This window comes from Halyomorpha halys, unplaced genomic scaffold, assembly GCF_000696795.3.
Source record: "Halyomorpha halys isolate HHAL.00 unplaced genomic scaffold, Hhal_1.1 Scaffold243.1, whole genome shotgun sequence".
Classification (NCBI taxonomy): domain Eukaryota; kingdom Metazoa; phylum Arthropoda; class Insecta; order Hemiptera; family Pentatomidae; genus Halyomorpha; species Halyomorpha halys.
This window is the reverse complement of record NW_027106548.1, coordinates 675,308-698,403: the sequence shown is the minus strand read 5'-3', so window position 1 is coordinate 698,403 and position 23,096 is coordinate 675,308. Positions and strand designations below refer to the sequence as shown.

The following is a 23,096-nucleotide window of genomic DNA, read 5'->3' as shown; positions in this document are numbered from 1 at the left end:
GGCTCTAAAAAAGATACATCTTTCACAACTCTTCACTCCAATGCAACACCCTGTTCAACCTTTACCTTTGAACAGCCCTGCAAAGTTGGGCGAAACGTCGGAAAATAAATAGTTGTAAACTATTTTTGTTTCTCTTTTGACCACAACCCTGACCATCTTCTTATATAATATAACTAGTTATGCTTTTTACACAGTTCCATTTTAGGACTGTTGGGATTTTTTCGTGGGAATATCAAAGAACATTATTTTGTTTAATACAAAGGGATGAAAATCTAATTTAGGAAATTATCATCCAAAGTTAATTTAATGTATTAACTTCTCAAAAAAGTTCGACTGATAGTAATTATATAGCCAAAACTTATATAGTTTTATATTTCAATATTCAAATTTTCCTCTGTCATCTAGATGGTACATTTTAAATAAAGTTTAAATTGTCTACTAGTGGAGGGAGTAAGAACAACAGTTATTTCAGAAAGAATGAACTGTTATTCTTATTTTGTTAGCCACTAGGTTTTGTAGCAAGTTTGGTTTTTCATTTAAACAGTTATGTGAGGACAGTAAAGGTAATGTTCCTTTCTATTTATGAACAGCCTCTTGCAATTTCTGGAAACAATCTTTGTTCCTTTTACCAACTATTAAATAGTAATAGAAACCATCTTCCATTATAAATTTTTTAAGAGAATAAATTCTCTTAATTTCTTGGAGTTGATGGATTTATTTTAACAAAATAAACATATTTGATTAATTAGCCCACTTTTAAATTGCAGAATATAAAATATCTCTTTTCACATTACATAAATGCCAGGAAAATAAACGTTTAAAGTAAGTAAATTTAAGTTAAAAAAAATCAAGCTGAACCATGATTGAAGTGGACTTACTTAACCCTCCTCTCCGAGGATCCGCTTATATTATGCATTTACTTTAGTTTAGTCAGATTCGCCTTGGAAGGGGATTTTTGATCATGCAAAAAAACAGTTATGTGTTTAATTTAATCAAATATTATTTCTATTGGTTAAATAAAGTAACTCTGTTAAAATTAGTAATCTTATTACAATAAATTTTTACAGTTTAGGAACATTTCAATTTGTAGTCTTATCCTATTCTCCTCAAATTGATAGATAATGAAAGAACAGAAGTTAAGATAAAATAATATAGAAATCACCACTAGTATTGGTAGTTATAAAAAAATTATATATCGATTTTATCAGATGTCAATTAACTTCCATGACATGATTTTACTTTGAGTTCTCTGCACAGGAAACTATCACATTTAGAACAAAGAATTACCTTTTTTTAATTGTTTATGTAAAAGTTAGAATCTCTAATATTTCTTCTGTAGTAGTAAATATTCTATTGGATGTGATATCAAACATTTAAGTTGGAAAGCTAGAAAGAGGACCAAAAGAAAAGGATTGTTTAGTAAAGTTTTATGGAAGAACACAATTTCATCAAAATAAAAGGAGTGTAAATACTTTGGTAGGCCAGCTGACTAAAGAGGTTATCTGCAATGATTGGTACATAGTAGTGATCTGGACAGGTCAGCATCTTCAATAGGACAGTTAGTAGCCGAGGCATAATTGCAACAATACTGGTTTGAACCAGGTCTAGGAGAGTTGACTTTATTAAAAATAAAATATCACCCAAAAGTATAAAAGGATTAAGATGTAAAAATCAATAACCACTGGAACCATTATCTCAAATGAAATTGAGATTTTTTTTAGGAAGGGGAGTGAATGAGACATGCAGTGCTTAATCCATGAATGAAAAAGTAATATTTTTTGTTGTTTTCGTTTTTGGAGGCACTATATATTTCCTGTTTGTTTCCTCTGGGATGATGAGATATCTTGTTACTTCAAACATTTTTCATTAGTTTCATATAATCAATACATTATTCTTTATTATGTTTCCGTACATATTCAGGCCTTTTCTCTAAATGTAGTAACACAGTATAGTGTCATATTCGCTCTATTAATTATTTTCATGTACATAATTTATTACACTTAAATTATTCATTTTATTGGAAAATGGCCATAATTAACATTAATAGAAATATTTCAATTATAGAAGAAAATATGACAAAATTTTAAACAGAAATTGTGTGGTATTTTAAAATTGTAAGTTATTCTCCTTTTCAGATGCACTATTTATATTTCTTGATTTTTCCCTCTGCTGACAAAATATCTTGATACTTTAAACATTTTTTTTTTGTTTTGTTGATTTTATTGATTTAATCAATAATAAAATATTTTAAGAGTAAAGAAGCCAAATTTTGGCTTTTTCCAATAAAATTAATAAACTATAATCATGAAAATAATTATTTGCAGTAACTATTTTTAGGGAAAATATTTGAAGATGGATAGACGGTCCAAAATATCATAAAGAATAATGTATTATTAATGTGAAGTATCGATCAACAAAAAATTTTGAAGAACGAAGATAAATAACTTTTCTGGAGGAACAAAAATCAGAAAGTAATTTTCTTTTCAAATGTTTATGTACAAGATCAATCATTCTTCTATTCAAACAATTTTTTAAACATACTTAATTTTTAGTCATGAGAGATAGTTGACTGTGGATGACTTATACAAGGAGAAGATGGTTGGAGGTGTGGTAAAAATAAAACTAATAAGTTGAAGTAACTTATTTAACGAAATCACTTGGCGGTAAAATTTCAAGCTTTTAATCTTTTCATATAACTCATACTTAATTTTGTTGCAAATGTTACTTTATGAAAAACCTGAAGGATTACCAATATGTCCTTTCCAAGAACACAATATCGTCCAAAAGTCATTTTTAGGAATCAAATAGTAGCATTGGACCAAATTCACAACATTTGGTCCAAGAAAATAGTTACCTTATAAAAACAGTAACTTGTCTCTTTCAGAAAGTAAGAAACTATGTTATTCCTAAACATAGAAATATTCTTTAAAGAGAAAATGCCTGTATAGACAGTATAATAAAAACTGGCAAGATTAATTTTGTGATTGATTAAGAATAAGAAATAACTTTACATTTTACCAAAAAAACTACTTTTCCCAGTAGAATTAAATACTGTAATCAATAATTTTGTTAGTCAATCAAACACACACAAAAAAAAAGATTTTTGAGAACAAAATTATGATATTTAAAAGTATTTTCTCAAAGCGTAATAAATTAATCTTCAACAAAAAATAAACCTCAGATTATAGCCATCCATACTTTTCCGATGTTCTAACATTGCTTAATTTCAGTATACTAGATCATATCAGATACTATATTAAATTGTTAATTCTAATTAATTAAATTCAATCAACAGATAAAGATTATTTAAGGCATTCTTAATAATTCAAACTACAAGTTTTCTTCAAAGGATCTTAGAGGTATAATATTATAATATTAACAGATAAGTATAACTAATGGGATTTTAATTAACACAGACTTCATTATAAAAATAATAGATAAAATATATATTTCTCCATCAGTCATTGATATTTGATATTATGTACAATTAAAATTACGGCAATGAAGATCTTAACTTCCTTATTAATTAGATAACCAATTCATCTTCAGGTAGAATGGGAGCAAAACATTCAAGTATCATGGATTCGGTGATTTCCTCAACTGTCTCAGGTTTCCATTTGGGAGACTTATCTTTGTCGATCAAAAGTGCTCGTACGCCTTAAATTGAAAAATATCAATATTGATATAAATTACTATATCTCTATTAAATTTTAAAATTTAAATTATAATCTAATTAAGTATGTGAGATAATTTAACTAAATAGAAGTATTTACCTTCATAAAAATCATGTGAAATTGTGCCTTCTAATGCAGCAACTGCTAACCTGTATTCCATTTGTAAGCATTGCCTTAAATCCATGGATTTGCCCATAATCAATTCCTGTTGGGATATTTTCAATGAAGTCGGAGACATCTTACTCATTGTATTGGAAATTTCTTTGGCCCAAGGCGAATCACTTTTCTCTAAAGCACTAAAAATATCTTCAACATTGCGTAATCCAAAAGTTTTATCAATAATTTCTTCATGGTCTTGTAATGAAAAAGGTATTGAACTAGTGTCAGGCGTGAATTTCGATAATGTTTCTTCAATCGCTTCAACTTTGCCTTCAGTAGCTACTAGACAATCAAATAATTCAGGTATATCAGTACTCTTGCAGTAATTTGTAGCAAAACCTATCTTTAAACATTCTGCACCCTTTAAACGATATCCAGTTAAAGCAAGGAACATACCTATATTACCAGGAATTCTAGACAGAAAATGGCTAGCTCCGACATCAGGAAATAATCCAATTGCTGTTTCCGGCATAGCAAACATTGTATTTTCAGTCGCTACACGATACTTTCCGTGAACACTTAATCCCACACCACCACCCATCGTTATACCATCCAAGAGAGCTATGTAGGGTAGTTTATATGTTCCAATTTTATGATTCATTTTATACTCTGTCTTAAAGAACATTTTACCTCCTATAGTATTTTCCGGTCCTCCAGAAGTGGCACCTTTGATGTCTCCTCCAGCACAAAAAGCTCTACCGACACCTCTTATTATGACCATCGACATCGTATTTTCCCATTCTTCCAATTGCTCATAGATTGATTGTACCATACTCAAGTTTATAGCATTTAATGCTTTAGGTTTATTCAATGTTATCACTCCACATTTATTTTTGGTTTCAAATAAAACTTCTTCACTTTCAGAAGTGCTAAACATCCTTTGCTTAGGTCTGAGAAGAGTTAAAAACTTCTTAAACTGCGAGGATTTTAACACAATCTAGAAGAATATACAAAATATATATATAAAAATTATATTCATGTTTCTATAAAATGACAACAGTTAACAAATCTGCTTACCATCTTAAATTAATAGGATAAATCTACTCCTAAAATATAACAAAACAAATTTTTTTATTTATTATTATATCTTAAAGTTATGTAACAAACTCATTCCTAGGCTAACTCTTAACTCCCTGTCAAAATTGATAAGTGGTTGATTACAGAAAGGTTACGAAGCTAACTTATTTGTTGCCCACATCAATAAAAGGTATAATGACCTTGGATCGTGAATTATTTGTATTTAATGACACATTTAAATTTCTTTCACTGTTTGAAATTTCATAATTGATAAATAGTCAAAAATGAAAGTTCGTTATGGTGTAGCATCTAAATTATTTTACTCGTTTATGATACTTGATAGATGAAATATAATTGATGAGTTGACGAATAGAGAAATATTTCATTAGCTAACTATTTGAATTTGAAAATTAAAAATTAAAGAAAAAATTACCTATTCAAGAATGTTTATTTTTAGTGTAAATATCTGCTTTCAAGCGCGGGAGTTACAAACGGTAAACTTTCTAATCGCCGATATTGATTTTAACTCTCCATAGTGTTTTTTTAAATTGAATGGTATTATATATTGTTAAATATTGATGAATAATTCATATTCCCAAGTTGGAAATAAAGCCTAGAGATAAATGGTTGCGTGACTCCTGTCACCTTCAGTCGTAAACAAGATGCTGCCAAGTAAGGGTCGAGGCCTCTTTTATTTAGCTTATAGCGGGTTGAAACTTTTAAAACCCGTAGCTGTTCAAACTTTTAACCGGCAGAAATTATTATGTAATAGAAATGTAAGTAATTCTTATAATAAAAGTTATCTCAGTTTTGAAAACTTCTATACAACTTTTTTTTAATTTATGATATCTCAATGTTGCAGAAATACAGTGCTGGAGTATTTCTAGTCTCCTTGTCAATTTTTACATCTAATATAAAGCCTGATGATCCCGTTGAAGAAAATGAACTTGAGGAAGAAATAAAAGTGAAAATAAAGGAAGCGGATTTATTGTATAAACAAAACAAATACAAAGAAGTTTACGATCTGTTGAAGCAATATGAGGCATTAGAACTTGATCTATATTCATGCTTTTATATAATATTCATATTTTTTTATAATTCTTTTCTTTTGCAGGAATCATCTGAAGTGGAAGTTCTCTGGAGGCTTAGCAGAGTTTTGTATAATATGTCACAAGAGCATGATATGAAGCCGGATGAGAAAAAAGCTCTTATTTTTGAATCATTTGATATAATAAGTCGCTCGCTTGCTTTAGATGAAACCAATTTCGCAAATCATAAATGGATGTCGATTCTGTTAGATGCACGAACTGCTTATGATGGTATCAAAGCTAGAATATCTCATCTGGATTCAGTAAAAAATCATATGCTGGTATGTATTAGTATAAGTACAATGTAAGAAATAAATTTAAAAATATTTTTAAAAGTATTGTTGTATTTCTGGATTTTGCTTTTAATGATTTTATTATATCTGATTTTTTTAAAAATACTCTAAGGATCTGTTTACTGATTTCACGTTAGGGATATAGTCATTTGAGAACATTTCAAGATATTTAGAAATTAAAACAATATTTTTACTACATAAATTGAATAAACTTCATATATGTGTATAAATAGATATACACACATCAATGGTTAGCTGCCAATACTTCCTATCTTGAAATTAAGTAACTAGATAAACAAAAAAAAATTTGTTAACATTTAACAACATTATTATTTTTTTTTATTTGCATATAAAATAATAGAATGTTTCTTACAGGTTTTTATACTATTATTAGTAATAATCTGTCATTTTAATTTCGTTTATTGCAGATAGAGTACACACGGAAATGTAGAATATAAAAATATAAATGAAAAATTTTTGGATAGAAGATATCGGCAGCTGATTGTTGATATATAACTGTATTGAGCTACAGTTAAGATAAAGATCTTTGTGGACTCAGCTTAATTCTAATAATAAACAGACGAGCACTAATTTATTTTTGTCTTGTTTGTATTTACTTCTGCATTTTTTCAAGTTGTTGTTCCTCTTTGTTTAAGCTTTCTAATTATATTTTAAAATTGCAGAAAGCTGTTGAGTTAAATCCTAAAGATGCCACTACCCTTTATATGCTGGGCTTGTGGTAAACATATGATTTTTTTATGATTTGTTTTTTTAATATAAGACTCATACTTAATAATCATATTTCATTTGTTTTTTTTAGGTGTTATCAAATAACTGATATGCCCTGGTATCAGAGGAAAATAGCATCTACCGTGTTTGCAGCGCCACCGGTATCATCTTATGAAGAGGCACTTGATTATTTTATCAAAGCGGAAGAAATAGAACCCAGATTTTATAGGTAGATAACTTAATAAGTTTAATGACTTCTTTTTTTTTTTTAATTACTCTACTCACTTATTAATGCAAACTGCTCTTAAATTTTAAGTGGTAAAAAATTTAAATTATATATGAACAGAATTATAATGAGATTAATAATTATATCATAGGTTCAATGCCAAATGTATCGAAATATTTTTGAGAAAATTTTATTTAATAATAGTGGAAGTTGTAAGTTTGCAGCTGATTTCCAATTTTGACATACATCAATCGATCATTTTGTATTTTTGGTTAGTTGTGTCACATATTCAGTTATGTCTTATGGCATTGAAAAATGGATATAAAACCACATTATAATGCAACAACTGCTAAGACAGCCAAGTTTGCAAATACATGTCTTTGTGGCTTAGCAGCAATTATGTTTTATTTCAATGTGTTATGTCCCGATGAATGTTGAAATACAGTTACAAACATAAATAAATAAGAATATATCCATATTTATTTGCTATTGGGGTAGCATTTATACAAATAGAATTGACCACAACTCGACATAGTAGTAAAGTATTGATAGGATATAAAAAAAAAAAAATTAGAAGAAAAATAATATAAATATCTCATTTTTATTTAGGTTAGAAATCAATTTATGAAATTTTTTTATTGTAATCCTATATCTTTAATTAATTATAAATAATTAAATTTTTATAGTTTATAGATAAAATAATTTGAAGTATCTCAACATATATACATAAGTTATGATTGAGTAAAGTTACATTCTTGTTAGTTCAAAATTTTAAATTAAATTGGTTATCATGAAAGATTTTGCTAAATTTATAATGTTTGGTTTGTAATGAGAAAACTTTACTTTCATTTGTAGAAAAAAAAATTACATTGCATTGACCTTGAGAGAATCCTATTTTAAAATTAGCCATGGTATTTACTGTTGGTAAGCGCCATAAAAAAGTGTTTATCAGCTTTAAAATGAAAACAATTTTATATTATTTATCTAAGCAAATTACTTTTTTTAATAATATGAGCTCTATTAATAATTCAATCGAGAAATATATAATATATAATATGCTCTTCATGTTCACATCCAAATTATGTAAAGATTATGTGAATAAATAAAAATATCTATAATATAAAAAAATAAATAAAGAAGTAAATAAATTGAAACAATAGGAAATAAGGAAATATAATAATTAATAAAATATTTTTTTCATAAGAAGTCAGCCTCAATAATGAAAATAGATAAAAATTGAGTATTTTTATCTATTTTCATTCTGTACAATTTTTACTTTAATTATTCTATATACCCTTTTATTCATTGGTTGTTATCTTGTTTTTTGTTCTTAACCTTGATGAAGGCTAGAAATTTTGGTCAAAACGGCACTAATAAATAAGTATTTTAGCTTATTTTTGTTATTCTCTGACCGTAACCCCAATCATCTTCTCCTCATAAAAAAAATTATATTTAGAAGATTGCTCATATGTAAATTAGGAGATTGTCCAGGTTGCGGCCAACAAGACTATTAAGAAATAGTTTAAATTATTTTCCCCCTCAGGAAATCCAAGTCCACAGCCCCGCTTTGACGACCAACTTTCATGAAAGATCTTGTTGGTCAGGATGAGGAAGGGTGTCCCATCTCGGAATGTAGTAATCATTTTATTTATTTATTGAAAATTACAACTTTATTTATTTAAAAATACATCTAATAAATTTGATTTAAGATTATAATGGTATGATACAGACATGTAGAGAAACTGCTCATTGGTAGCACTCTAATAACATTTGTACATTAGGGAGGTCTTGAGGACATCTTCTTTTCAGGCACCTCAGGGGATTGTTAGAAATGAAACAGGAAGCAAGGTTAGAAACTCCTGGGTTTGGGTGGTTAGGGATTTAATAATGGAAGGATTGATATCTGTTTTGAGTAATAATCTAACTTTTTTATTCTTTAGACTGAAAACATAATTTTGAAAAAAAAAAAATCTTGTTTTTTGTCTTCTATTTTAAATCATTCATAAATTGCTCTCCTGTTTTTGACAAACTTTATCATTTATAAATGTTACTTGTTAATATCAAGCTAAAAAAATTTTGAGTACTTCTCCATTATTCAGTTCAGGATCTCAAAAACAAAACTTGTAGAGAGTCAGATGTTCAGTATCATGAGTTATTTTTATCTAATCAACTTAAGGTTTTGGTTTAAAGGTGATTATTATTTTTAGTTTATTCTTTTGTAAGAATGTAAAATAAAATACAATTTTTTCTATCATTATTGTTAATCATCTAATCATTTCTCCTGGTCAGGTTCATGTATAAAATCTGAAATCTGGTTTCTGTCATATTTTTGAGATGATCATTGAAGTCTTTTCCTCAAAATTAATTTTGCAATTGTTATTTTTCTTAATGGGGAGAAGGTGGTAGGGGGTGCAATCAGTGAAGAACACAAATAAGTAAAACTTATTAATTAGATCCAACGTTTCAGCCAGAGTTGCTAGCCTTCACCAGGGCCAAGAACAAAAACAGGATAACAACCTTAATGAATAAAAGAAATAATATAATGTATAATAATATAATAATAATACTTATTAAGTTATATATAATGTAAATTATTAAGTTATGTTCACATGTTATTATTGTTAATATTTACTAATTCCTCCTTTTGTCTTTATACTTATTTAACTTTATATTTTAAATACATATTTCATTAATTATCTATATTTTCTTTCTCATTTTTTTCCAAAACCTTAATTTTACATTATTATGATTAAATTAAAATGTTCATATTTCTTTATACCTTTTGGATTATATAACTTTATATTTTATTTCTTAATTCCTGTAATTTTACTTACATATTTAATTACCTACATACATGTTTTATTTCCCACTTTTTATATCACTTTATTTTAAATAATTTTCATTTTGTGCATATATTTACTAACTAGCTTTTCAAATATGTTTTATTATTTGTTCTTTCCTCTTACTTAATTTTAATAGTACTCTTCTCATACAACCTCTATCTTCTTATAATACTGAAATTAATCGTGTCTTTCAACACTATTTATGTATCCATAATGTTAGTTCTTTTATAATTATTCTGTAATCCCTTTTATTCATTATGATTGTTTTCTTGTATTTTGTTCTCAACCCTGACGAAGGCTTACACTCTGGTCAAAACGGCACTAATAAACAAGTTTTTTGTCAACTATTAACTTATATATTTTTTTTTTTCGTAGCCAGAATTTATTGATGCTTGGAAAAACATATCTTAAATTGAAGAAAGAAGATAAAGCAAGATATTATTTAGATTTGGCTTGTCATTATCCCATCGCCACCGATGATGATCACTTAGTAAGTTAATTTAATTATATTCCATTTCTTAATTTTGATTTGTTTGTTCCTAAGTTTGTTTGTTGATCGTTTGCCAATTATTAAGTTGTTCCCTCAATCTGTTACCATTCTTAAATAAACTGACTGCTGATGTATCTCAGACAGGAATGCACTTTAATTTGAACTTTTTTATGCTCAATTTTGATCTCATGAATGTCTGGATCTATATACCTGTATTGATTTATTTCTGTGGTGGCTTAGACCTTAGTTTCTTCTATTCTGTTTATAATTTTGTTATTGTTATTGATTATCCTTTTGTTTTGATACCTCTTTTATTTATTTTTTTTGTATCCCTTTTTTCCGCACACAGGCATTATTAGAGTCATTATTGAACGGTCAATCCATTTTTGAATACGTTCATTATGTTCACTTATTCATTGTTGGAATACGTTTCCTCAAATCACATTGATTGTTATGTAGTAGGCTCAATGAATCGGTATTCTTTGAACGAGTCTACAAATTGGGTTTCCAATATTCAAATACGTAAATTTATAACTTATAATTATGAAATATTCATTTAACATACAAATGAATAAATAAATGTTATTTATCAATACAATAAAGTGATATGCTATTTAAGACGTCTAATAATCCTATATTTCAAATGAATTATTTTTAAATCTTTAATAATTCTTAATTCAAACTTATGAAATAAATTATAACTTTTTAACATACACAAGCTAACACAATAAGCTTTTATCATCAAAATAGCCAATATTTTCTCTATATTATTAATATTGTTTAACTTTTAATATATTTTTCACAATAGTCATATTTTATTGTGTTCAATTTCCAGTGTCTCTACTCTGTTAATGGCAACAGTTAATATTTTATGATTTTATTTTACAAATGACCTAAAATATCACAACAATATATAATCTTATTCTTTATAGTAACCCCTATATGTAACTAAAGAATAAAATTTAGTCATTCTGCAGCTCAGTATCCGTTATATTGACATACACAGTTCTGTTTTTTTATGAAGTATAAGATTGTGTAATTTTACTTTCAATAATATAATAAATTGTTGTAGTAGGACTTGTTGGCTATTGTGACATATTTCTGGGCTCGGGGCTTCATCCTTTTTGCAGCATGGTCAAGAGGAAGTGTTCTTATCTAGCCAAAAATGTTGGAAGTTAATGGCTAAAGCTACTCACTTTTTTGCTTTGTGAAAGGATGATTATTTTTACTAGTCTAACTGAATTTACTGAGTCTAACTGAAAAAGGCCAAAATGAAGCTATCACCTTAATAATAATAATATTTACTTATTCTGGGACTTATCCTTTTAAAATAATATTACAGGCATTGGAAATGGGCTTTAGTGATGTAGAGTAAAATACAAAATTTTAAAAATCATAAAATATTACTAAAATAAAAAATGAAAAAATAATAATAAGAATATAAAAAGAAATAAATTTAAAAAAAAGAACTAAAAATAATTAATGAGAGAGAAGCTATTGATGTTTATATTCAAATTTGCAAGTTTTAAATGAAGATCAAAAGCAATGTAAAAAAGAATTAAAAATTAAAAGAATAAAAAGGCAACAAAACTAAATCCTCTAGCAAATCATTAATTTTAAGTTATATTCCAGTAATAATAAAATAAAAGAGGAAAAAATGATGAGTATTGCTATTGATGGTCAATAATATATCCAATAATATTTATCTTGAATTACATCTATAATAAAATGTTGTATGGCTTTACTAATTTTATTCGAGATTTTCGATTTCCTTATTGCTTTATAATGAATTTTAGATAATTAAACAGTTTTACTATTTTTCTTTTATATGTATATATATATATATTATAATTTTATGTTTTTTTTATAATTTTATATATATTTTTTTCATAGGCTAACAAAGAGGCATGTGAGCTGTTGAAAAAATTTAAAGCTATAAAAAAATGAAAGAAGGTAATGGTGATGTATGAATAATGTATGTTTATATGAGTTTAATGATATAAATAAATTGAATATCAGTATTTTTTATCTTATATATGTTTAGCTATTTTGTTGAATAAAAAACTTTTTATATACTTAACAGTATCTTTTTATTTTCCCATAACCTTTCTTTTAGTTACTTTACTCAATTATAAATAATAAATAATTTCTCTTTCAAATTATGAAGAAAATGGACATGCTTGCGGTCAAAAGAGAAACAAAAATAGTTAACAACTATTTATTTTGCTAATGTTTCGCCCCACTTTGTAGAACTTCATCAGGGCTGTTCAAGTTGATAGCAAAAACGATCCCAAAGTCAATTTTATATATATAATTGGTGAATTCATAATTTAATTGAAATTTTATTTAAATGACATAAAATAATAACCTGTGAAAAAATAATGTGCTTTATTTGCATATTAAATATGGTTTACAAATGGTTATATTCATAATAAATAATAAAAGGAAGATGGTCGGGGTTTGGTCAAGTAATATAAAACTTTTTAATAAGAGCCATATTCCGTTTGTTAATTACACACACAATCAACGATCTTCCGATCCAGTTATGTTTGTAGTTATTGAATATAGTCATTTTATTTATTACTTTAAGTAAGGCTGGTGCCCTTTAGATAACCTCTAGTGTCTCTATATTGTGACCTATTGTCTATTTTTTCTTCCTACTTCCTTAATGTAACCAGGGTGACATTGAGAATATTAATGAATACTTGGTATATAGGCCTTCTGAGAGTGCATAATAATTTGCTTCAGTACTCTGGTGGCCCTGACATAATCTGAAGTACTTCAGATTAATTATTCAAATAAAAAATATTGTCTTTAAAAAAAAAAAGAAGAAAATAAAATAAAGCTGAAATTTATATAAATTATTTTGACAGGAAATAAGTTAACACCCCAAAACCAAATAAACTTTACATTGTATTTTTGACATATACTTTAACCAAAACAATAAAATTAAATACACAAAATGAAAAATAGAACGTGATACAAATAAAAGAATTAAACTTTGCCAAAGTGAGATATCCTGTTTCTTTTTTTACTTTGAATGAAATTTTTCTTTTAGAATAAATGATTTTGATTGATCATTCAATATTGCCATAGTTATATGCTGACTGGATGGATCTTGCTTGCTTGTTTTCTTTCTTCATTCATTGCCATGTCTGCCTTACTTCTTCTCTACTTTCATGTTTGATTCTGGTTGAGTTTATGTTCACTCACTGATTGTTCATAAGGGATCAAATTAATGAATGAATGTGGTTAATTTCCATTGAAGTACTCCTATGTCTAACCAAGTCAGTCTTTCGAAGCCAGGTAGATCTTCAATTGTTTTCTATGGTGCCTGTATGATTGGTGTAGATATAAGTGAGGCAGATTCATGTTGGTTTTTAATTTTGGTTGAGGATATGATCCCTAAATAGTCCTGGTTGGAGAATATTGGTTACAAGTTTGCATGGAGGTGTCATTCCCTCCCCCTTTCCCAATAATTAGAAAATCTTTTTCAAACTTTGATAATTGTGGAAAAACATTATTCAAAATGGTTATTATACTAAATTGCCTTAGAAATGCTGAATGCTAAATGCTATTTAGAGAGATTAAATAAAAAAAAATTGTTTTGTTGTTTAATAATTTTTTTTAAGATAAAAATAATTTTTGTCAAAAATTGAGAGGACTTTTTGGGAATGGAAAATATTTGCTTACAAAATTATGTTCCTTCCATTTATAACATTGTTTAATTTATCCATAATCGCATTCCTGAGCCATCACCCCATGCCTCATCATCAGGCTTACTACAGTCCCATTATCAGGAATACTAGAATGCACAATAACAAATTATAGGTTATACATACCACATAACATAGAGTTGGCCACACCTCAACATAGTTGTAAGTTATTTACAAAATTTTAAAATAATAAAAAAAATAAGTAAGATTAAACAATTAAATAAAAAAAAAGTACAAATTTGCTTCAATAGAGTTATAAACATTAAAATAAAACTGTATTTGAAATATTACGGTCAATTATTTATATATGTATAATTAAAATAAAATAGTTCAAAAACACATAAATACAAATCATCATTTATATTGCATAATAATAAAAAAAAACTAAAACATAGTTTTCTTCTATTTCATTATAATTTAAAAATATATTATCTCGCATGAAAAAAAAGAGATAATAATAAGATATTTCAAATAGGATCAAGATCTATATGTCATGAAACCAAACTCTCGAACTATTTTTCACTGATCAGGATTGAATACATCAATGTAACATATAATTATATATTTATTTGACTTTAATTTATAAATAAATAAAGTTTCAATTATTAAATAAATATATACTAATAAAATATGTATTTCTTAAATAAATAAATGCAAATAAGATATATATGTCTTTAATTGTATTTAATTCTTAAATAAAATATGGTCAGAACATATTTTTTACTTCACAATTTAAAATGCTGAAATAAATAATGTGGGCTAATCAATTTAAAATGCTGTTCAGTCATTCCTTTATTAATTAAATTTAATTTCAAAAGAAAAAAATTATGCTAAACAAACACACTACCATAGTTCAATTATAACAATAATTGAATAACAACCCAAATAAAAACATAGCCGAGAGATTTAAAGTGTCTACTTTAGCAATATGCAGTGGCACCGATCCCTGTCTGTCCTGGAGAGTTAATTTTTATTTTGTAATGTTTCCATGGAATGAGAATTTGACCTCTCCACCATGGCTAGAATAGGGTAGTAATCTGTAGATCTATTCTATTTGTCAGAAATGATCAGGTAGAGGGTAAACAAAAATGAGAATTTGAAGATGATCTGGGTTGTAGTTAAGGAAAGCTATTAAAAAGTAGTGTAAACTAATAATTTTTTTAAAACATAAAATAATGTGTATCCAAGTTAAGTATGAACACATTCTTTATTACTACTTTAAATGTCCAACATTCCAGCCAATCTGCCATCCTCAAACCATAATCTTAAATATAAATTTACATCTCACATCCAACAATTCAAAAAATTGTGTAGGCTATCATGCCCAGGTGATTAATATCAGTCAAATCACCCTATTTTGGTACTTTTCCGTTAAATTTTAAAACTTTTAATTACAGATTAACTTAATACTATTATCAATTGTATTATAAAAGAGTGATTACATTTAATAAAAGTTTTAAAATTTAATAGAAAAGTGACAAAATAGGGTGTTTGACTGAAATTAGTGACCTGGGCATAATAGCCTCCAAAAAATTTTTTAAATTGTTGGATGTAAGATGTAAATGTATATTTAAGATTGTCCTTGAGGATGGCCTGATTGGCCGGAGCATTGTACATTTAAAGGAATAACAAAGGGTGTTGAATTGGATAGTAATTAGTTTATTTAAACAATTAAACCAATCTCAAAAAAATGAAAAGATATATGTGCCAATAAATAATAATGAGATGATTAAAATAAATAGTGATAAAAGATTAAATGAAATAGCTGGCTGTAAAATAAATAGTTAAAAACTATTTCTTAATTGCTTTTCTCAACCGCAAAACAGACCATCTGTTATAACAATAGTGGATTTTCATACATTTTACAATAAAACTTTTTTTCAGTCATAAACATTACTTTAACGCTAGGATTTTATTATTCAATTATTCAACAGACATCAAGTTTGATTTTAAACTATATCTTTGACATTTTATTGTGAATAATATTAATTTATAATTTTCACAGCCCTTTGTATAGTTGGATATTTAGCCGTAAGATGCCGCCACTAAGGGCCTAGTTATCAGAATGGTCATAACCTTTGTAGTAAAGTTATCAAACTTGTAACGGTGGCCTGAGTTGCCAACCGATTTAAAAGACCGTTTTTTAAAACTATTATCATGTTTTCCACAATTGTAAAATATCTTAATCCAACATTAAACAGATTATGAGCAATTTTTTTATAATCTAGGTTGCCAAAAATAGATTTAAATAGTCAGCTGAATGATGCTGTTTACTTGAATAGTGATCTTTGCTGCTTTTAATTGTTTTCGCATTAATGTTCGCTATGTCATATTTTTTCCGAATCGGGCTTTAATATGTTTGCTAAGAAAATGTCGCTGGTTCATTTTGTGTATGGTATTGGCTGAGACTGTCCAATTAATCCCCAGTAAGTTGGATATTATGTATTTAATTAAATGTATTTTGATGTTTCTATGAACTAGATTATATACTTTAAGATGTTATAAAGTATATATAACTAGACCTATTGATCACTAAGGATTCGTTTTTATTTAATTGTGATTATATATAATATTAATAAACAATATTTTGTTTTAAATATGATGGGAATATCTGATTGCTTAAAATTAAGTTCCTAAAATATTCATGAAAAGTCTTTTTCTATATTTGAGAATTTTAAGTGTTATTTTTGAGTGTTGGAGTCTAATGGGGCAATGAAATGGAAACTGATGTAAATATTATGAGGTGGCATCTCTGACCCTGATTCCTCTGACCTTGGCAGATGAATATTAAATAATAGGAACCTGTTTTGTTTTTATTTATCATGTTAAATTTATTAAGTACTATTCATTTTCAAATTAGTTGTAATGAATATCTCATTGTTTAAGTGGATTTTTTTTCATTCTGAATGCAATTTAATTTCCAAATTGGGTATTTACCTTTCATTGTCTTAGTATTGAAAACAGTAAATAAAATTTAGTGATCGAAAGTTAAAATAATGATTAATTTAATTTTTTTTAATAATGAGTTCATTTTTAAATTATTCAATAAATTTAGGTTGATCAGATTAACATTTTGCATTTAGGTCAGGTACTCATTAAAATTTGTATCAGAAGCCTATACATGCCATGCATAGTTAATGTTTGACTATTGTAGATTATACTTTCAGTTATATAGTGGAATTAAGTGCACGAAGTATTAAAATTATTTATTTATTTTTAAATTAATATTTGATATAGTGGATTTTAAGAAATTACATTGATCTTTATATCTTTTTTTTTAATTTTTAAAATTTATAATTGTTAATCTTAAAATATGGATTGTTGAATAATTGTAATTGTTCATTTCTAAAAATTTGAATTCAGATCTATTGTAGTAAGTTTTGTTAAATTTCAATCATTTGATTTGATTTGCTTAATATTTTTAGGATGTAGTAATCTCTCTTTTATAGAGATAATTTTTCACTTGTATACTTTAGGGGTAAGATGGCCACTTTCCCAATTTACCCGTTTTAATTGACAATTTAGTTGGGAGGGGAGACTAATAGGATCAGTGATAAGGTCTAAACTGACCACTTGAAGCATAGTTCTATTTTAGCTTGAGCCTCCTCACTCGACCAACGTGTCTTGGCTTTTTGACTCTCAACATATCAAAAATTGTTTATGTAGTTTTTCTTTCAGTTTAAATTTAAAATAATAATAGTAATAATAATTAATTGAGAATAGAGCTAAGGCAAGTGAGTAAATGTGTTGGTTTTTTTTTTTTTTTTTTTGCACATGTGGACTCCTTTGAAAAGTGGTTGCGGTTTTGTAATTGAATGACCTGTGTGTTATAACAAAAATAAAAATGGAAATTGTAAGTGACAATATTTTATTTTATTTATCATTAGTATATTGAACATAAAATTTAATTAAAAAAAAAATCATCAAATAAGTATTTTATCGCTAAAATATTTTATGCAGTCTTGACATAAAATTTGTTTGTATTTTGATAAAAAAAAAATTTCTAATATTCGTGTTATTGTTTATATAATATAATAATATTTTTATGTGTATAACAAATCTAATTTGTGTTATATATATATATATATATATATGGATGATTATTTAAAATAATATATGAGATTGTTGGCTGCTGCGTTTGGCTTGTTCTTGTTTTCATGAGATCATATGCTGAAAAATTGTTTTCTATTTTTGTTTTTCTTGTGAAATATATTTTTAACACTGATCTTAGCGGTGATATGATGTTTATTATTATTCCCCATTTGGCTATTTATGCGAGTTGCGATCCCCTACATGAGAGTTATGTTGTAGGGGATCAAACGAACGAGTTACCATAGGCATCAAACCACTCAAAGGACTGATATGTGATCAATGAGACTTTAGAGACAACGAAGTACCTGAAACGCTGAAAAGAAAATGTCTGTGAAGGAAATTTTTTTAGAAGGAAATCCGCCGTGGGGCTTTCGCATGAATGGAGGTGCTGATGCTGGGCACCCTCTTCGGATATCCAGGGTATGTAACTTATATACATTTTTTTTTTATTAAAACAATTTATAATTTGTATTTGTACACTTCTTTCAGTGAAGTAGTAGGAACCAGTTTATTATTACTATTTTTTAAAATAATTTATCATTCGGTAATAGACAATAATCCAGTGATATAATTAGTTTTTGTCTTTTATTAATATATAATAATATTTATAAATATGATTAATTTCTAATTTTTTTTTACTAAATTATTTCATGATTACTTTTTTTTATTGATTCTTTGTATCATTAGACTTTATAAAAAAAAGTTTATTGGTTACAATATTTATAAATATAAAATTATATTTATCATGGAAAACTTATTTTTTTATGAAAAAAAAGTTAAAGAATCTATTAATTTGTTGTTTTGTGCAATATAGGTACTATGTATTAAAATTAAATTAGGTATTTTAATTTTTTCTTGGCCTTTTTAAAGATTGCTCTGTTTTGGTTTCCATGTCAACAAAATGGATAGATGCTATGTTTGTTGCTAGCTGCGAATAAACTAAAAATAGGTCCCTCCGAGGAGTTTGCTTTAATGCATTCTCCTTTACTTATTTTTGCATTTTTTTAAAATATGTCTATGTCTAGGTTTGTTTTAGGGTTTTATCAAAAAACTAAAAAATCATCAAAATCGTTCTTGGCTAAATTTGTTTTTTATAAGTTGATTAAATTTTAAAAAAAAATATAATAGTGTTTAATGCTCATTTAAAAAATTCTTTTATTAAGTAAAAATCTTTAAAAAATTTAGTCGATAAATATTTGACAATTTCTAGTTGTAAAAAAAAAATATATATATATACACATTTTCATATATTTATATATTATATAATGATCTGTTTTTACTAAAATATATTGATTGATCCATGGGTTTTGATTTTGTACTAGTTACAACTATTTAATTTTAGTCAGACAGGTTGTAAATTTCAGCCTGCTATGGTTACTATTTTTGGAAGCTGCTTCGATCATTGTTTGTTTTCTCCTCGTATATTGGTTGTAAAACATTCCTTTATGGCCCCTTAAATAGAAGACTATCTCACATTATTTTACTATATGTATATAATTATTATTTGTTGAAGTTAGCTTATTAAAAAATATATAAAAAATAACTAAATTACATAATTTCAGTATTTAAGAAAAATAAAGTTAAGAATTCCTTATAATAATTTAAAGTATTGCTGGAGGGAGAGGGGGGGAGGTTTCTTGTTATTATCTTTTTGGAGGGCTCTAAAAAAAATTAATGAAATAAAATTCTTCATAAGGCTCTGTATTAGATTTAACTTTCTAATGTTTGATAGCTAAGAAATGAACACAGGAATTCTACTGTTATATATGAAATCCAAACCACGGTCACCAATGTCTGCCTGGAAAAATTGCTTAGATAAATATATGATTATAAAGATATGCAAATGAATATAAAAAATCTATGAATTTTAATAATTAATATCCAAATTAATTTATAAATATAAAGATATCTAAACCAAAGTCAGCAATGTCTACCTAGTAAAAATTGCTGCGGTAAATCAAGAGCATTGTCCAGGATCAAGTTAATGATGCTTTAGGCCGTAATTTTGCTATAAACAAATAAATTATACAGTTCAAACTACAATCTATAATAGATTACTGATAAAATATACATAATTTTTCTAAAATTGAGAAGAAAATCAAACAACCAAAAAAAAAAATCATATTTAAATATGTGATAAATTAACTTTCCTTTCATTTACAATTCATTGGAAGTGAGTTTCAAAATATAAAATAACTAGATATAATGAAAAATCAATATGCATGTTAGGCGAGAGTAATTTAGAAAAAATCTAAATATTGGTTTTTATTGATTAATGTCAACTATATGTTAAAACATCTTGTCAATACAATTAAACATACAAAAACATTTAAAATCAATATTTATAATAAATTATAAATGTTTGAAAATTGAAATTTTTTCAATTCCAAATTCCTTCATTTTTAGATAAATATTTTTCATTGTCCAAGGAGTCCATTTTGTTTTTTAGATCTGTCTTTTATCCGTTTCACTTCTATTTCATTTGTATTCATATAATTTCTATTTTGTCTCAATTGTTATATTTTCTTTATGAGATGCCTCACCCAAAATTTACATATAAATGATATAGATTCGTGGTTTATCTCATCAGAATATGTTTAAATTATTCCTTATAGTATAGATTAAATAATAATTTGTTCAAAGGGTTCGGTAAGAATCTATTTCAAAACGAATGTGTTGGAAGGCGACTGTATGAAAGATTGGTTTGATCTATCTAGTGAAAGAGCCTTTATTATTCCTTGCTCACCAAGCAGACCCAAATTTTATTTTTAGGGTTTTGAAATTTTATTTGGAAGAATTGTGTTGGAAATATTGCTCAACGTTATTAAGGAGCGAAAGCCCCTATGCCAGATGCTACGTTCTGGGCTGTTAAACACCTATTGCGTCTACTGTTCCCCTACACCACAAATGTTATAAATAAACTCATTATTGAAATTCACAACAGGAAAAAGTTCTATTGAAGGATATGAAGGTAATAGTTTAGCTCAGTTCCCCCAAACCATTACTTCTTGACCAGACTGTACGTCGATAACTATATAGGTTAGTTTATAATATTAACAAATAAATATAATATATGGAAATATAGGGAAAATTTCTTTCCCTTCAGGCTCCCTTCTTTCTTGCTTTAGTGAAAGTTTAACTTATAAATATGGACATTTAATACTTTTGATGTTTTTCAACCGAATTTACTCTCGGAATCTTTTACTTTTTCGCATATGAAACTCTGCTGTCAGGCTATCTTCAGTATTAGATATTTAATATTAGAATACATTTTACAAAATAGCAATATTACAGATATTAAAAAATAAAAATATTAGATATATATTTAAATCAATCATTGGAATCTATAACCAGAAACTCTTCAAATGAAGCATTTATTTTATATTTACTTAATAGGTAATATACCATACATTTCAATGTTTTAATTTTACAAAAAAAGAACTTATATACACATAAACATATATTGTATATGCAAATATAGGATGTCTCTACAATTATTTGAGAGGGGATATAAAATTTCTTAATTGTTAATTGCGTCTAATGATCCCATATTTCTATGTCTAATAATGTCCTAATTTTCCCATAGTTATAATCTGAGGTTTGACATTTAACTCTTAATCTGCTCTTTATATATAAGTCCGAAGATTCTCCGGTATTTATTAGGTCAACTTAATTAGACTGTTATAGTCCTCAGTTTCCTTTATAATTTTTTCAAATAGGAATTTTTTCTTGTTCCTTTAGTAATACGTTCTTATGTCCATTCCCTGTTGAGTGGGCGGGTAATTCATGTTTAAAAGGTTTGTATAGTCTGGTCAAGAAGTAATTGTTCCCGCCTTGTTTGGGGGAGCTGAGGTTAACTAATATATGAATTTAGTTTGAAACAACTTCATTTGATATCATGTCGGCAATATTAAAGCGGAATCAATAGATTAAAAAAATAATTGTGTTGAATATTCAGTCCAACTAAAGCTGGATTCAAACGTTCGTTATTTTTCACTAATCCTAATACCTGAAATGGATTGTAAACAAAGGAAGCAACTAACACCCTTTCACTGAAGTAAGGTATTCAGACCCTTGTTTCGTTCTTTTGAATATGTTCAGCTATTGCATTCCATTTACATTATAAAGATAAACACGATAAAGAGAGGCCAAATGAAAGGAAACGTAAATATCAGCTAAGTAAGTTATAGATGATCCAAATTCATATAAATGGTACTGCATAACCTATAAATGGTACTGAATAACATATGAATGGTACTGCATAACCTATAAATTCAACTTTCGTTTTAGTATTTTAATCAGAAACTTGTTAATTTAATTACTGAGATATATAATGTCTTTATATACTGATGTTTGTGCTATGTTTAATAGTAAATAAGCCGCTAAAGTTAATTGACAAGATTTGAAATAAAGTATTTACTCCTAATTATTAGATTTTTAAGACACCCAATCTTATATTATTGTATCTTATAGTTAATTATTGGTTAGGGAAATCTTTTAATTAAATAAAACATAGAGAGAACAAATATTTATGTTTTGCTGGCTCCAAAATGATACCAACTGAGCACAAACGCTTTGAACTAAAAGGCTCTTTGATGTGTATCCAAAACCTGATGGCTTTATAATCCTTTTACAATACATAAAATAATTTAAGTTCAGCCAGAAATCAAAGCATGGTTAGGGGCTGGAAATTGAAGCGTGGTTAGGGGCTGGAAATCGAAGCGTGGTTAGGGGCTGGAAATTGAAGCGTGGTTAAGGACTGGAAATTG

The 23,096-nt window shown here is 26.9% G+C and overlaps 2 protein-coding genes and 1 long non-coding RNA gene across 3 annotated transcripts in view; 2 read left to right on the top strand and 1 right to left on the bottom strand.

Moving 5' to 3' along the window:
• Positions 1-3,418: 3,418 nt before the first annotated feature.
• On the bottom strand, positions 3,419-5,240 carry LOC106680125 (3-hydroxyisobutyryl-CoA hydrolase, mitochondrial). Its single transcript, XM_014419633.3, has 3 exons — positions 4,851-5,240; positions 3,774-4,770; positions 3,419-3,657 (listed from the first exon to the last, which is right to left on the bottom strand). Exons 1-3 carry the CDS (start codon positions 4,851-4,853, stop codon positions 3,527-3,529), a joined length of 1,131 nt encoding a protein of 376 aa, XP_014275119.1. The 5' UTR covers positions 4,854-5,240; the 3' UTR covers positions 3,419-3,526.
• Positions 5,241-5,278: 38 nt separating this feature from the next.
• Positions 5,279-12,599, top strand: LOC106680124 (regulator of microtubule dynamics protein 1). The gene is made up of 7 exons (XM_014419632.3): positions 5,279-5,626; positions 5,713-5,892; positions 5,965-6,219; positions 6,915-6,970; positions 7,052-7,189; positions 10,405-10,519; positions 12,413-12,599. The coding sequence occupies exons 1-7, from the start codon at positions 5,513-5,515 to the stop codon at positions 12,464-12,466; spliced, it is 912 nt and encodes a 303-aa protein (XP_014275118.1). The 5' UTR covers positions 5,279-5,512; the 3' UTR covers positions 12,467-12,599.
• A 5,351-nt stretch (positions 12,600-17,950) lies between these two features.
• The window catches only part of LOC136795171 (uncharacterized), a 31,169-nt gene continuing 26,023 nt past the window's right edge, over positions 17,951-23,096 (top strand). The window contains exons 1-2 of the long non-coding RNA XR_010842734.1: positions 17,951-18,088; positions 18,547-18,747. This is a non-coding gene — a long non-coding RNA (uncharacterized lncRNA). The remainder of the gene's footprint in view (positions 18,089-18,546; positions 18,748-23,096) is intronic.

Coding starts and splice junctions, on each gene's coding strand:
- LOC106680125 (XM_014419633.3), bottom strand. Junction 3,658..3,773: donor TTCACATGATTTTTATGAAG/GTAAATACTTCT, acceptor TTTCAATTTAAG/GCGTACGAGCACTTTTGATC.
- LOC106680124 (XM_014419632.3), top strand. CDS start 5,513: ATGCTGCCAAGTAAGGGTCGAGGCCTCTTTTATTTAGCTTATAGCGGG. Junction 6,220..6,914: donor CAGTAAAAAATCATATGCTG/GTATGTATTAGT, acceptor TTAAAATTGCAG/AAAGCTGTTGAGTTAAATCC. Junction 10,520..12,412: donor CCACCGATGATGATCACTTA/GTAAGTTAATTT, acceptor TTTTTTTCATAG/GCTAACAAAGAGGCATGTGA.